The sequence below is a fragment of the Heterodontus francisci genome, chromosome 31 (genome assembly GCF_036365525.1).
Source record: "Heterodontus francisci isolate sHetFra1 chromosome 31, sHetFra1.hap1, whole genome shotgun sequence".
Classification (NCBI taxonomy): domain Eukaryota; kingdom Metazoa; phylum Chordata; class Chondrichthyes; order Heterodontiformes; family Heterodontidae; genus Heterodontus; species Heterodontus francisci.
Genome location: NC_090401.1, coordinates 53013758 through 53029700, shown reverse-complemented (window position 1 = coordinate 53029700; position 15943 = coordinate 53013758). Strand labels below are relative to the sequence as shown.

At 41.7% G+C, this 15943-nt stretch overlaps 1 protein-coding gene across 10 annotated transcripts in view; it reads right to left on the bottom strand.

The window, feature by feature from the left end:
- Window positions 1-15943, bottom strand: part of ptprub (protein tyrosine phosphatase receptor type Ub) — an 833961-nt gene that overhangs the window by 392830 nt on the left and 425188 nt on the right. Inside the window, exon 1 of one of the 10 annotated variants that reach the window (XM_068011597.1) lies at window positions 8733-8865. The exons of 7 other annotated variants lie outside the window; for them this stretch is intronic. In XM_068011597.1, coding sequence (XP_067867698.1) covers window positions 8733-8850 — 118 coding nt within the window. In that variant the 5' untranslated portion in view covers window positions 8851-8865. 2 more of the 10 variants (XM_068011599.1, XM_068011600.1) reach the window with 2 other exon arrangements.

Here is a 15943-nt window from a genome sequence, read left to right as displayed (position 1 = left end):
TTCCAGTTCACCCCAGAGGTATATGACGGAGCTGAGGTCATCTCCAATCCAATATGGGAACACAGTGGCACCTAATTGCTAGTTTTACTGCATACAAATGTTATTGGATTTATTTGGGTGCATCCATGACTCTACATCACTGCCAGGAAATTTATCTTTAAATTCTGGACCCTATCCTTGCAAACTGTCTGGAAGAACCTGACAGATGGTAAACCTACAGCACTGAACTACTCGAAGGAAATGCAGAACGCCCTCAAAATAGCCTTAGAAGCTCCTCCAATTGAGCTGATGACATTGTTATATTTATCTACAGAGAACTACCGTTTTTAAGTAGCCATTGGGGAGTGGAGGCAGTAGATGCAATGCATCTCACCACCTACCTCCAAGTTGGTTGGCCAGTGAACAGCATTGACAGATATGACATATTGGCTAGTTTGGTCAGCGTGCCAGACTGGGCAGAAACCTAAACCGACAAGTCCATTCCATTATTACAGGTCTGTGATGACCTGTAAATACCCATGCTTTGAAGTGACTTTCAGCTAGAATCAATGGAATAAAAAAAGAACAGTAACAGCAGGGTTCAAGGATAAGGGATACACGCTTTAAAATTACATGTGTTAAAAGAAAATAGAAAATTTAGACAAAATTTTGTTGAGTAAAAAAAAAGTGACAGGAACATATTACCAGCTGGGTTGGTGGACCAGAAAGCTAACATGGGTGGCTTGATTTTTAGCCCCCTGCCAGAGCCAAGATCGGAGGCAGGTGAGCACTACAAATAGTCCTACTGCTGGCATGCCGGTTCCCCAGCTCCATCCTGGCCCCAGGACATTTTGCAGAGATGGGATGGGATGCAGAAGGTAGTTGAAATGGCTTGTTGAATGCCTCTTGAGGCCAATTAAAAGGAGGCCAACTGGGATTTTCCAATCGGCCTCCAGGTCCCCACAAGTGGCAGGCGTCAGTTTACCTGCCTGGAGGCGGCTTCCTGGCGGCCGACTGGGGGAGCCAATGCTCCAGGCAGACCTAGAAGCCCTCTCCACCTGCTGGGAGCTGGAGCAGCCACAGGCCACTCTGTAGAGAGACTCCCCCCATGACAGTGCTTGCCTGGCTGCAAAATTCATTTTTTAAGATTAAATTTTAAAAAGTTGGAGAGTAGGCATCTCCATTTTGAAGCATACTCTCCCTTACTCACCCTCTATTGCAGCCTGCTGTTGCTTTCAAGCCAGAAGGTCTCTGATTGGCCTTCCAGCTTTGAGAGCCCGCCTGCTGTTCTTAATTGGATGACGAGCCTGCCCTTTAGCCATTAATTGGCCACCCCTGTGGAAAATTGGGACCTATGGCTGTTTCTCCCCCGGGGGCAAGTTTGGGACCTGGAAACGGTCCTGACCTCTGTTTCACGCCCCCGGTTTAAAAACGGACAGGATGCATTTTTGATACAAAAGGGACCTGATCAAGTTGTTCAAAATTATGAAATGTTCTGATTAGGTCAACTGGGAAAACCAATTTCCACTAGACTTAATAACTAGAGGGGATAAATTTAAGATGTAACGAAAGAACGAACTTGCATTTATAAAGCGCCTTTCATGATCCCAGGGCATGCCGAAATACTTAGCAGCCAATGAATTAGTCACTGTTGTAATGTAGGAAAAGCAACAGCCAATCTGTGCGCAGCAAAGGTCCCACAAACAGCCATCAGATAAACGACCAGATCATTTGTTTTAGATGTTGGTTGAGGGATAAAAATTAACCAAAACCATAACTCCTTGGCTATTCTTTGAATACTGCCATGGAGACGGTTTAACATCACATCCAAAAGAGATTAGTAGAAATTTTAACTTAGCAATTTAAAAAAAAACATTGCCAGGACATGGAACAGCCAAAAAGAAACTATGGGGGGGGGGGAGTGGGGGGAGGAGGAGCAGAATGCATAATATCTTTTAAAAGTGGATTAGTATTTGAAAGGGATTTTTTTTTTTTAAAGGGAAAAGGGACAGGTAGATAGCTCTTCTTGAGAGCCAGCACAGCATAAGCGCGCTGAGTGGCCTCCTCCTGTGCTGCAATATTCTAAGATTCAATGAAAGGGAAAGACGGCTAAAAGTTCCAGAATCACAGAAAGGAAACAAATGGGAGCTTTGGAAGAAACAATAAACCAAAGATTGCTCCTGCCCAAAAACGACCATGTCACCATGTTACGAATATGACTTTTTTGGAGCAAGCTTAAGTTTTACACAAGACATACAGAATGTTGAATTTTAAAGCGGATCTTGGATCTTTCTTATTATAAATAAACTATGATAGTGCTCTCAATAGGTCTATGCAATATATTGATATCAAAAAAGTAAAATCACACTTAAACCAATACACTTTAATAATGTTGTATAGTAAGTACATTGCTTGTTTGATGCTCTTAATTCATTAATTCAAATTGCTCCCATCACCTGCCCTACCAATACTACATAGCACAGAATTCTCTTGCCAGACAGAACACACATTTGACATGACAAAAGTGTTCTTGACATTTAAAGTGGACAAAGCATGAGGATCTCTTGTGTTCAAGCATTGCACTTCGCTAAAATCTATATGGCAATATATATCCATCTATCGATATTACAAATCAATGGATGAATATAATGAGCACGCCGCAAATTGGGGCAGCGCGCTCTGATCTTGGTGGTCCGCTCACACAGATCCGCCATTGCTGAGCCCCCTTGATATTTCACACATGGGCTCATTTAAATGGAGGGAAGGGCGGAGCGCCGGCACCATTTTTAAAGGGCTTCAAGCCCTTAGAGGAAATTTGAATTTTTAAAGTAATATTATGGTGAATTGTGTTAAAAAAAAAAATTAAATGAAAGCTGGAGGCCCTTTCCTAACCCCCAATATCTGCTTTTGGGTCTATATCACCAAAAGTAATTTTATTCCCAACCCGAACATTCCCCCCAACCTTGTAACATTTTCCCTTCAACTTCTTCCCGCTATCGCCACAGCCAATAAAAAGTGTTTTCCCTGCTCTCCCCCCACCGCACTGAAAATTTCACTCCTCCCCCCTTCCCACGAGTGTTATGCCTCAGAACTTCAAACGGAGTTCTGAAGGAACGGGGGTTTCAGCCGGCGGCGTGGGATTGCCATCACGACCAGGTAAGTAATTATTCTTTAATCTTACTATCATTTGCATATCAAAATTAGGGCCCCGCTGTCGAGCGGCAGGGGGCCGCACCGAGGCCTTGTCGCTGCTGCTAAAAATGCAGTGGGGTCTTCCCGGCATCGGGGGTCATAGCAGGCCACTCCCGGGAGAATCTTCCGTCCTCCCCCCATCCCTACCACAAACCCCGACACTGGAGGGCTAGTAAAATTCATCCCCATGTGTCTTTGCATCTTTAATATTGCAATGAATGCAAATTTTCTTTTAATAATTCCATATGAACCAATGTTGTTTTAAAAAAAAATACATACTGTTTTGTCACCCACTTCCCTCGTCGGTTAATTCTCCACCCTGGATATTTTGCCTTTTCTTCCAGGACTCTGCATCCTACTCCCAAATGTTTTACAGAATGCACCTTCCAAGGCCCACCGAGGGGCAAATTTTACAGAGCCCACGACATCGAGTGTTGTGGCGGGGGGAGGGCCAGAAAATGTCTCCGGAAGAGGCCCGCCACGGACCTCGACACCGGTAAGGCCCAGCCTGATATTGCCGGCAGCGGTGACGCCTCTTGGTGGCCCCCCTGCCGCTAGCGACAGGAGCCCAATTTAAATCAATGAATTAAATACCTTCATGCTCCTGCCATCTGTCCCAGTGCGATATTGGTGCTGGTGGCCGGCACGCGCCTTCGCATCCCCATCCAGAGATCCAAGGCAAAGCACTGGTGAGGAGGGGGGAGCAGGCAAGTTGCTCTGTGTGGGAGATGGGGGAATGGGGTCACAGTCATTTCAATGGTGTAGGGGATGGTGGGAAGGAGTAAAGTGGAAGGTTGATGCACTTGGTGGGGCATGGGAGTGGTGTTGGGGGGGGGGGGGGGAGGTCAGGTGCACAAGGTAAGTGCTTTGGGGTGGGGAAAGAGGGCAGGTAATTAAATCTATGGTTATTGGATAATTTTTTAAAAAGCAATCTGTCTTTAAATATTTAAAGTGAAATGTAGGGCTCGAAGCCCTTTAAAAAGGGTGTCAGCACCTGCGCAAAGGCAGCTGACGCCATTGCCAGGGATGGACTACCCGCCCCCTCCACGTCATCAGGGTGGGCGGTCTGCCCCAGCTATTTAAATGAGCCACTGCACTTAATATTGTGGCGGCTCTGCGGCGGGCGGCTGCCAATGTTTTCACCCGCCACCAATTACAGCAGTGGGACCATAAATTTCGGCCTTAAGTATGCTGTACTCTAACTCCATTCCCTCCCTTTCTATGAGGCCTATCCTCAGTAATCCCACCCCACTCTTCCCTCCTGTCTCTTGCTCTCCAATTCAGCACTGAACATGCTCTGACACGGAAACTCTGGCCTCCCTCACCCATATACAACAGGCAGCCAGAAAACATCCCCTTCTGTGCCTGTTTCCAGTACTGGGAGTGGGACAATGCCACATAAGACCCCCAAGTTATAAACTGGGCAGATCACTTATCGATAAGATACTACTAGAGGAAAAAATACTATATCAAAACCTTCAGATTCTATTGCCTTTATCACTCTTCACCCTCACCACTGCATCTCTACCACATTTAGTTGTTTTCTAATAAGCTTAAAGAACAGTAGGCCATATATTCATAAAATAAATTGCACACTGCTTATTTTTTCAAACAAAACCTGAAAACAAGTGGTAGTCATTTGCAGTGATTGATTCAATCTTTGTGGGTTCTTCTGGTGTTCATTAACTGCTTGAGCTCTGCTCAAGTGATGCATTACCTCATTAGAACCCCTCAATCTAATTGCTAGCTTGCAACTCACTACCAGGCACCTATTGTCCTGTATTTAATACCATTAGAAACCACCAGTGGGGAGTTCATGAGCAAACGTTATGTTAACTGGGCTTTATTTTACCAATTACCTGACAAAACAAAAATGCTGCTTTCATTGATGGATAAGGGAGATAATCTCCTTAAATGCAATGAATGGCAGAGTGTAGTTGTTATAATAGGATGTAGGAGTGTTCTTTGTTCAATAATTGCACTGTGCTACATTATTCAGATATTAGAGCTCCCATCAGGATGAAGTGTTCATGTATAATGCAATTTGCACCTCAGTTAACCTTACAAGTGCCAAATTTCCTAATGTTTGTGTGCCGGAGAGTTACCAGGAGATCCAATAGTTGAACATTTGGCAGATTGCCATCATGTTTGCTGATGCATTGCAACAGCTGGAGTCTAAAAGTCAATGCAGTCCCTTGCTTGATGATAAGCCACGATGAAAAAAGGACTGCATTGGATTCTGTCTTAAGCTTTGCCAAAGTTCTCCATTACACTAAACAAGCAGTTTGAAATATGTACCACAGAGATTGAGTAAAATATTAATAGCTGTCCTGGTTAAAAAAAAAATTTCCCTGAGTTAATTATACATCGATTTAATTAATTATAACCCACAATTATGATAGTTCATGTAAGCAATTGCAGATTAACATGCGTCATTATTCGTCCCTCTCTCTGTAACCTCCTCCATTCTTGGAACGTTCCAAGATCGCTACACTTCTCCAATTCTGGGTTTTGCGCATCCGAGTTTTCACTGTTCTGCTATTTGTGGCGGTGCCTTTGGCTGCCTGGGTCCTAAATTCTGGACTTTCCTCCCTAAACATTTCTGCCTCTCTCCCATGTTTAAGATGGTCTTTTAAACCTATGTCTTTGACCAAGCTTTTGGTCACCCATCCTAAAATCTACTTACGTGGTTGATGTCCATTTTTTATATAACGCTCCTGAGAGAAATTTGGACATTTTATTACATTAATGGTGCGATATAAATGCAAGTAGCTTTACTGTTTGCTCATATTTGCACATGTAACTAAATATTGGAAAGAGTCTACTCCAGACTATATAAATTCTTGTGTAACAGCCTGGAATTTAAAGGCTATAATCACTGTGCATTTGACAAATCTTTTATGCATTCTCATGTACATGGTCAGCTCCTGGCTTGACTACTCCAACAAGCAGTTTGCTGGTCTTCCATAAACTCAAACTTGTTCAGAACTCTGCTGCACGTATCCTGTCCTGCTCATTCACACCTCCAGCACAAAAGGATGGTAGAAGTTAGGAATCCTCGTCCGCAAATAGCAGTTAATTGTTAATTTTAAATCAGAGATTAATAGACTTCTGTTAACCAAATGTATTAGGGATATGGAGCAAAGGTAGGTTAAGGAGTTAAGTCACAGATCAGCCCTCACTGCACGGCAGAACAGGCTCGAAGGGCTAAATGGCCTACTCCGATTCCTATGAATCACAGTGCTTGCGTTACAATACGATATTATGCAAATCACCTTGGCCATTGAGAGCTGCAGTCACCTTGCAAAATCACCATCAGTTTACTGAGATAATTGTTCTGGCTTCAAGGTCCTAAGTAGGTATTTATCTTAAACAATGCAGCAGCCTATGGCTCTATCCCATTGCCTTTTCCTTGCACTGGGAATCTACACTTGTACCCAAAGACCAATAATAAACACTAATCAACCAAACTTTTTTTGTGATGTGACTAGCAAATGTGTTTTCCATCAATGAAAGAAGAATCTGTTGCAGACAATTTCCCTTAAAGTCAACTGGACAGGCTATCTGAGCTGGACAGAAACAGGAAGCTCTCCAATGAAACAACTGTATTCTAATGCACTATATCGCCCAACCCTACCCACTGCAACACTGAAATCCAACCCAACACCCAACGGCAACACATCAGTACACCAGACAGCTGTTATTGGTAACACCATTAAATCCTCTACCCAGTCAGCAAATAAAACAAAATCTATGGAGGATTTCACAGGTCCCCAAGCAAATATCCCAGAACTGGCTGTTCCAGTGAACAGACACTCCATTAATGGGTACATTGGAAAGATATTGTGCAATTAACAGTTTGTTCATCGAGTGCTGGTCAATTTTCTGATAAATTAGCTTTGAAATATTTCTAATGATATTCTAAGTAGTTGATTTGTAACGGACTTCTAATTCAACTGCTTTACTGTCATAATCATATTTCATCTTCATTCAACCCATCATGGATTCTGCCTCAAAATAAGAGCAACATGCTACAGATGCTGGAACTCCGAAATGAGAACCGAAAGTGCCGGAAATACTGATCAGATCTAGCAGTATCTGTGTAGAGAGACACAGAGTTAACGTTTCAGGTCTGTGACCTTTCATCAGTCACAGACCTGAAATGTTAACTCTGTTTCTCTCTACACAGATGCTGCCAGACCTCCTGAGTATTTCCGGCACTTTCGGTTCTCATTTCATGGATTCTACAATCCAGGTCTTGTTTTGCAATATTTCATTTCTATCTGATTGGTAGAGCATCGCAAATGATACAGCACAAAAGAAGACCATTCAGCCCATCATGCCCCTCCCAGTGCTGGGTCTCGGAGACATCTATTCGAATTCAATTTCTCTGCTCTTTCCCTATATCTTGTTAGATTATCCCCTTTCAAATATGTATTCAATTCCCTTAATGGAAAGTCTAAATAGTATGAGAAAATTATGCGTTACTGATCATGTCATTGAAAGTGTGATTCACATATATAATCATACATTTATGATTATGTCCAAACATTTTCCCTTTTGTCTGGCTGAACTACCTCTAACACAGCAAGCTAGTTCTCAGAATTTGATAGTCTCAGAGAAGTGTGGGAATTGATGAATGAAAAAAGACCAAGTTCCATCTAAATTCATCTTTTACTATCCTGGTAGTCACATGATTAAAAACAATATCACCCTACCTAATTTCATAATTTTGTTTTTGCTTTTTTTCCCTGTAGGCCAAGATGAGGGAAATCTCTTTAGTTTAGGAAATATCTTTCCAATTTTCCCATTTACTCTTGGCATCAAGTATTGTCAGACCAGATACTGCACAGATCAGATGCAGAATAGAGCTTCATTTTCAATACCCCAACAACACTGCTTAATCATCATCTCTCACATTTACCCCAGTGTAATACATCCATTTCCCATATCTGCCATCCTTGTGGCCTCTCCGAATAAGATTGTCAATTAGTTCTGAACTCAGGTACATTCTTGCTAGGAGTCCTACCCACTCGAAACTGGGTTGAGACTGGCCAAACTCATTTCATATAGAACACTTGCAGCCAGTAGAGTGTAGGACACTTGCAGCTAGCCGGTCAGTCTGGATTGGATTCATGCTGAACTTGCAGAGGTGAACAGAAAGTGTGCAAACCCATTTATTATGACCGAAGTGGGAGGAGTGCACTGCCTTTTCTAGTTCCAGTTCTCCACACGTCAAAACATATATTTAAATGTTTACCCAGTTACCGATACGGTCAATCATTTACTCTCCCCTTTATCCCAGAACAAAATACACTAACTAGGTTTCTTTAATAAACAACAAAACTATCAGTTTATTATAAAACAAGACCTATCCAGTAATGAAGCAAAGCATTAACGCACAAATTGAAATATGAAAGTTACCTTTCTAAATACCACCCCCACCCCACATGCAAGCACACACACTCCACACTCTGGTTAAAAAGAAAAAAAAACATTTTCTCAGCAGAGCTCTTTTACAAAAAAGAGACAAAGAAAGAATACTTTGGCCAAATACTTGCCAATTCTTGAAGAAAATGGATGAGATATGTTGTGTCCCAAATGGCATACAGTCTTGCGTCCGAGACAAAGAGATAGGTCACTCGAATCTTTTCTGGAGCAGTTCTTTTCAGGCGGCATCAAGAATTAATCTGGCCAGTTTTTACAGCTTCTCAAGAGAAATGCAGCATCAGGGGTTTTAGCTCTCGCACACACTGAACTCTCAGGGCTTTTCAGATAAGTGAAGAAAGAGATGGGTTGGGTGTTTCTCTCTTGGCAGACTGACCTCCAACTAACTCAAAACAGTCCACCACAGGAAAGTCAAACTAATATCCCAAACACGACATCCTGACCATCATAAATCTTGACATATCACTTCTCTGTAAACAAGTCACCAAGGTTTCCATTGTTTATTGAGCTTACGGCATGTGACTTCCAGTAAAGGTAGTTTTCAAACAAGACCTCTCAGTGACCCTTGTGAAAAAACACATCCATGGAATATTTTCAGTTTTAAACAAGTCATCAAAAAAATTATTAAAAAGATGGAAGCACTTTCATAACACATTGCACAACCAGTGAACTGCTGTATCATTAATGTATTGCTACACTACAACAGTGTACAATAAAGTACTTCATGGACTGAAAAATATTTTGGGACATCCTGAGGTCATGAAAAGTTCTATTTAAATACAAGTCTTTCTTATTGACAGTAAATGTGAATATGTCACCACGATTGCTGCATTTAGTGTAAAGAGAAGCTTTTTATGTTGTCTGATGCAACATAAATGAGATTCATGGAGTTCAGTTGATTGAAGATCTCAAACAGGTTTATTAACAGCACAGAGCTATCTATTTACAGAAGCTGCCTCTTGGTGTTACAGATACAGAGTGAGACTGGCATGGAGTCACATGACCATGTCCTGGTACTTAGCTCATTAGCATACTAAGATCTTAAAGGGTCACTCAAAGGCAATCACACAACATTTATTAGTGACTGAGTAACCCTGTGATAACTTAAACCCTCGACCCATTGCTATTTTCCTACTTTATGCCAAAAATTTCAGCAGCAAAAAGATTGACTACTGTTTTTAATTCAGCTCTTAAGCACACTTACTAAAGATGTTTTATACTACAACAGTACAGCTAATGGCAAACATAAAGATCCATGTCTGTCAGCTACAACTATAAAGCAAACAATCAAAAGAAATGAAGACTTGCACCATTCAGAAGCTCAGGACATCCCAAAGCACTTTACAACCAATGAAACACAATCACTGTTGAAATGTAGGAAACACGTCAACCAATTTGAGCACAGCAAGCTCCCACAAACAGCAGTGTGATAACAATCAGATACTGTTTTCATGATGTTGGTTGATGGATAAACATTGGCCAGGACTTGGGGAGAACTCCAATGGTCTTCAATTAATACCGTGGGATCTTTCACATCCACCTGACAGAGAGCAGGCCAAGCCTAGGTTTAATGGCTCATTCAAAAGACGGGACCTCCAACAGTATAGGACTCACACGATACTGCACTGGAGTGTCAGCCTAAATATTGTGATCAAGTTGCTGGAGTGGGACTCAAATCCATGACCTTCAGACCTCAGAGGTGAGTGTGCTAAGAACTGAGACACAGCTAACAAGAAACAATGGCATTATAGATCCCCAAAATTGGGATCTATGAAACAGTCATCAGGTTCTGGCAAACCTTGCAATAAAGTAAATGTGGAAGATGGTTCCATCTTTGCATTTTGGGTTTCTGTATTATACAGTAGAGCCAGGTGCTCCTACTGACCCCAACTGCCCAGTGAAAAGGAAACCACTAGGTTTTTTTTTAAAGCACCTATAGGCTGCATTTGCAAACAAGGAAAGCAGTCTTCTGCCAATTTCTTGCAAGAGGATATTGTGCCTTGCCCAGCAAATGTTACTGCACAGGATGTGAATGGGCTGGTAGCCACACACTACCCAGAAATGAATTGTACTATCACTTGCCATGATGCTTATTTACAATGACTTGCATTTGCACTAATTAATTTCCGTTTCAAATAAAAGCAATCATTTCCCCAAACTTGACTAATCAGTACACGCACAAAGGAACTTACTCTATTGTGATCTCATTTACTATTTCTTGTTGAAGGACACATTGTACAATTGAAAGGAGCAATGGAACACATCAATATAAAATTCCGTTTATGGGATTCATTTTAAGTGCAAAAAGACATTTCCAAATATGATACTTCATCTATTCAAAAACTTTCTAAAGAATTGATTTCAATTAAAGAAATTCTGATAATGATAATACTTAGAAAAATCAATTAGTCCTCACAAACTCTCTCATGTAAATGGTGATTCTATCAGGCGCTTTGTATTTAAGCTGCATTGACTGCTCAGTACATCTACATCACAATGTGGACAAATCACCATGACATAGCCCTGCAGTTTTCAGGCAGTTATGTTCCATGTGTATTCAGCAATCTGCAAGATTATTTCACAGAGATCTCAAGCATGATTAATATTGTCTGATATTCTGTCAGTTGCCGCCTGAAACAAGCTAACTGGCTGCCACTTTATAGTGAGGCCTGTACGATTGTCAGAACTAGTCATTCCCTCCTGCTAAGCCAGCAGCGGCAGAAGTGGCCAAAGGCTATACCCGAGTTCTGAGATAGTGACATTAGTGATTAGAACAGCCAATAAAGTACTTGGGAGCTGGTATCAAACAGATACTAACACAGCAAGTTGTTTTCTAACTTTACATAGAGAATTACACAGAATTTTACAGCACAGAAACACCATATTTGGCCCTAAAATAAAAGCAAAATACTGTGGATGCTGGAAATCTGAAATAAAAACAAGAAATACTGGAACCACTCAGCAGGTTTGGCAGCATCTGTGGAAAGAGAAGCAGGGTTAACGTTTCGGGTCAGTGACCCTTCTTCGGAACTAGCAAATATTAGAAATGTCAAAGGTTATAAGCAAGTGAGGTGGGGGTGGGGCAAGAGATAACAAAGAAGGTGTAGATTGAACAAGGCCACATAGCTGACCAAAAGGTCATGGAGCAAAGGCAAACAATATGTTAATGGTGTGTTGAAAGACAAAGCATTAGTACAAATTGGGTGTTAACGGACTGAAGGTTGAGCAGCAGCAAGTACAGACATGAAAAAAAACCAGTGGGTAAGCAAACTGAACAAACTAAGATGAAATGAAATAAACATGAAAAAAAAGTTTTTGTACTAATGTTAACTCTGCTTCTCTTTCCACAGATGCTGCCAGACCTGCTGAGTGCTTCCAGTATTTCTTGACCATATTTGGCCCAATTGGTCTATGCCAGTGTTTATGCTCCACACAAGGCTCCTCCACCTTACTTCATCTCAGCCTATCAACATATCATTCATTCTATTCCTTTCTCCTTCATGTATTTATCCAGCTTCCCTTAAATGCATCAATGGACTTTGCCCAATTAAGATGGTGGACATTGCAAGTGAATGCTATAATGGATACTGGTGCAGCTAATATCCCAAACAATAGCAGTACAACTCATGGTACTATTAATCATAAACTTCAGGATAGCATATCAGAATGGAGATGTTAGACGTAGCAGTAAAGATTGAGCAGAATGGAACTCATTTCTCTAGAAGAGAGAAGACTGAGGGTGAACCCGATAGAGCTATTTGAGATTATGAAAGGATTTCATGGAATCATAGAGAGACACAGCACTGAAACAGGCCCTTTGGCCCATCGAGTCTGTGCCGACCAACAATCACCCATTTATACTAATCCTACATTAATTCCATATTCCCTACCACATCTTCACCATTCTCCTGTCACCTACCTACACTAGGTGCAATTTACAATGGCCAATTACCTATCAACCTGCAAGTCTTTGGCTGTGGGAGGAAACCAGAGCACCCAGCAGAAGCTGTGAGGTTTCCTGCTTTCTGTCTTCCTCCCTTTTTATATAAAAGGAGTTACATTCGCTATTTTCCAATCTAACGGAACTTTCCCAGAATCTAGGGAATTTTCGAAAATTAAAATGAATGCATCAACTATTTCACTAGCCACTTCTTTTAAGACCCTAGGATGCAGTCCATCAGGACCCGGGGACTTGTCAGCCCGCAGCTCCAACAATTTTCTCAGTACCACTTCCCTGGTGACTATAATTTTCTTTAGTTTCTCCCTCCATTCCTTTTCCTGACTTAGAGCTAATACTGGGATGTTACTTGCATCCTCAATCGTGAAGACTGATGCAAAATATCTGTTCAGTTCATCTGCCATTTCCTTATTATTTCCATTATTAGCTAGCTCTGCTTTCATGCCCTCATAATTGCCCTTATTTAAGTTTAACATACTAGTCTTGGACCCACTCTTCTCTTCCTCAAACTGAATGTAAAATTCAAACATGTTTTGATCGCTGCTACCTAGGGGCGCCTTAACTATGAGGTCAGTAATTAATCCTATCTTGTTGCACAACACCAGGTCTAGTATAGCCTGCTCTCTGGTTGGCTCCAGAACGTATTGATCCAAGAAATTATCCCGAAAACATTCTATGTACTCCTCATCTAGACTACCTCTGCCCATCTGAATTTTACAGTCTATATGTAGGTTAAATACCCCATAATTATCGCTGTACCTTTCTGACAAGCTGCCATTATTTCCTCCTTTATACCCCGTCCTGCAGTGTGGTTAATGTTAGGTGGCCTGTACACCACTCCCACAAGTGACTTCTTGCCTTTATGATTTCTCATCTCAACCCAAACTGCTTCTACATCCTGGTTTCCTGAACTTAAGTCATCACTCTCTATTGCCAATACCATCATTAATTAACAGAGCTACCCCTCCCCCTTTTCCTAGCTTCCTGTCCTTCTTAAATGCCATGTACCCTTCAACATTCAGGTCCCAATCTATTTCGTCCTGCAGCCATGTCTCTAATAGCTATCAGATCATACTTATTTATTTCTATTTGTACTCTCAGTTCATCTGTTTTGTTTCGAATGCTACTTGCATTCGGATACAGAGCCTTTAGTTTTGTCACCTCTAGCCTTATCTGTTGATTTACTCAGATTTGTATGCTCAGTCCCTTCCTGTCACAGTCTATCATTTCCCATATTAATATCTTACTCTCTTGCCTTGTCTCTACTCCTTGATTTACCATATCTTCACAAATTTGATACCTTCTCCCTATTATTCGGTTTAAAACCCTCTCTACTTTCCTAGTTATGCGGCTTGCTGGAATACCGGCCCCAACGCACTTCAGGTATAGAGCGTCCCAAAGGTACAGCCACCACTTTCCCCAGTACTGGGGCCAGTGCCCCACAAACCAGAACCCACTTCTACACCACCCATCTTTGAGCCATGTACTAATTTCTCTAATCTTATTTGCTCTAGGCCAATTTGCATGTGGCTCAGGTAATAATCCAGATTTGATTGGGTAGACATTGGGAGGACAAGGCCATAAATGTAAGATAGTCACTAATAAATCCAATAGAGCCCAGGAGAAACTTCTAACCACTGAGTAAAGAATATGAAACTCTCTAGTTGAGGCAAATAACACAGATGCATTCAAGGGAAAGCAAGTTAAACACATGGAGGTAGAAAGAAATAGAAGGATATGTTATAGGGTGAGATGAAGAGGGGTAGGAGGAAGCTCATGTGGAGTATAAACACCAGCATGGGCCAGTTGGGCCAAATGGACTGTTTCTGTGCTGTACGTACTTCGTAATTTCCTGCCAGAGTCTCCTTCCATTGTGAAGTTTCTGGAATTGATAAAGCCACAAAGTGTTTTTCTCAAGCTCCCACGTATTGTCCTTTGCTCACTTACGCTAGAGTAGGTTCTAAAGATGTTAGCAGTCCGTGAGTATCTCACCTGGGAAGCCTTTCCTCATCTATATAACTGGGCAGTGACTGTCACAGGCTATTTGACAGCAATACTACCCTCATCTGCTATCCATTGTAGAAAGGAATAGATGTTGAGGAAGGAACTAATCTATTATCTGCCTAGTTCTGGGCTAACTATAGATTAGGGTTACTGAAGGTCTGTTATTAAAAAGAAAGACAGACTTGCATTTACATAATACTTTACAGCCAATGAAGTGCAGTCAATGTAGGAAATGTGGCAGCCAATTTGCTCACAGTAAACTCCCATAAACAGCATTATGATAATGACCAAACAATCTGTTTATTTTGTAATGTTGATTGAGGGATATAGCCAGGGCACCAGGGATAACTCACCTGATCTTTTACATCCGCCCAAGCAGGCCAGTTTAACATCTCACCCAAAAGACGGTACCTCCACCAGTGCAGCACTCCCTCAATACTATACTGGGGTGTCAGCTTCAATTTTTGTGCTCAAGCCCTGGAGTGGAACTTGAACCCAAAACCTTGCGATTCAAAGGCGAGACTGCAACCCACTGAGCCACGGCTGACACATAATTAATCAGCTGACTCAACAAACAACAGGCACTGAAGCAGAGATGTTCCTGACTTGCATAGCTGAGATATACACTGAAAGACAAATGACATACATTTATATAGTGCCTGTCTCATCCCCAAAGTGCTTTACAGCCAATACATTACTCCTGAACATAAGAACATGTCTTGTCCCTGTTGTTTTGGAGGCAAATGCAACAGCCAATTTGTGCACAAGATCCCACAAATGATGAGATAAATATGATAAACAACCAGTTAATTTGTTTTGGTGGTAGTGGTTGTGGACTAAATGCCATGCAGAACCTAAGGTGATCGCCACTGCTCTTCCTTGAACTGTGTATTCCCGTAAACAATAGCAACTCGCCTCTGAGTCAGTAGGTTGTGAGTTCAAGTCCCACTCAAGGAATCGGAGCACAAAATCTAGGCTGACACTCCAGTGCAGTACTGAGGGAGCACTGCACTGTCAGAGGTGCTATCTTTCACAAGGTGTTAAACAGATGGATGTCATGGCACTATTTGAAACAGAGCAGTGGAGCTCTCCCCAACATCCGAGCCAATATTTATCCCTTAACCAACACCTAAAAACAGATTTATCTGGTGATTATCTCATTGCTGTTTGTGGGACCTTGCTGTGCACATATTGGCTGCCACATTTCCTACATTAAAATACACCTCAAAAGCATTTAATTGGCTGTAAAGCACTTTGGGATATCCTGTGGTCGTGAAAGGTGCTATACAAACGCAAGTCCTTTTCTTTCATTTGGACCTGCAAACACTGGAATTGCCCATAAGGTGCTTATTGTTAAAAGGA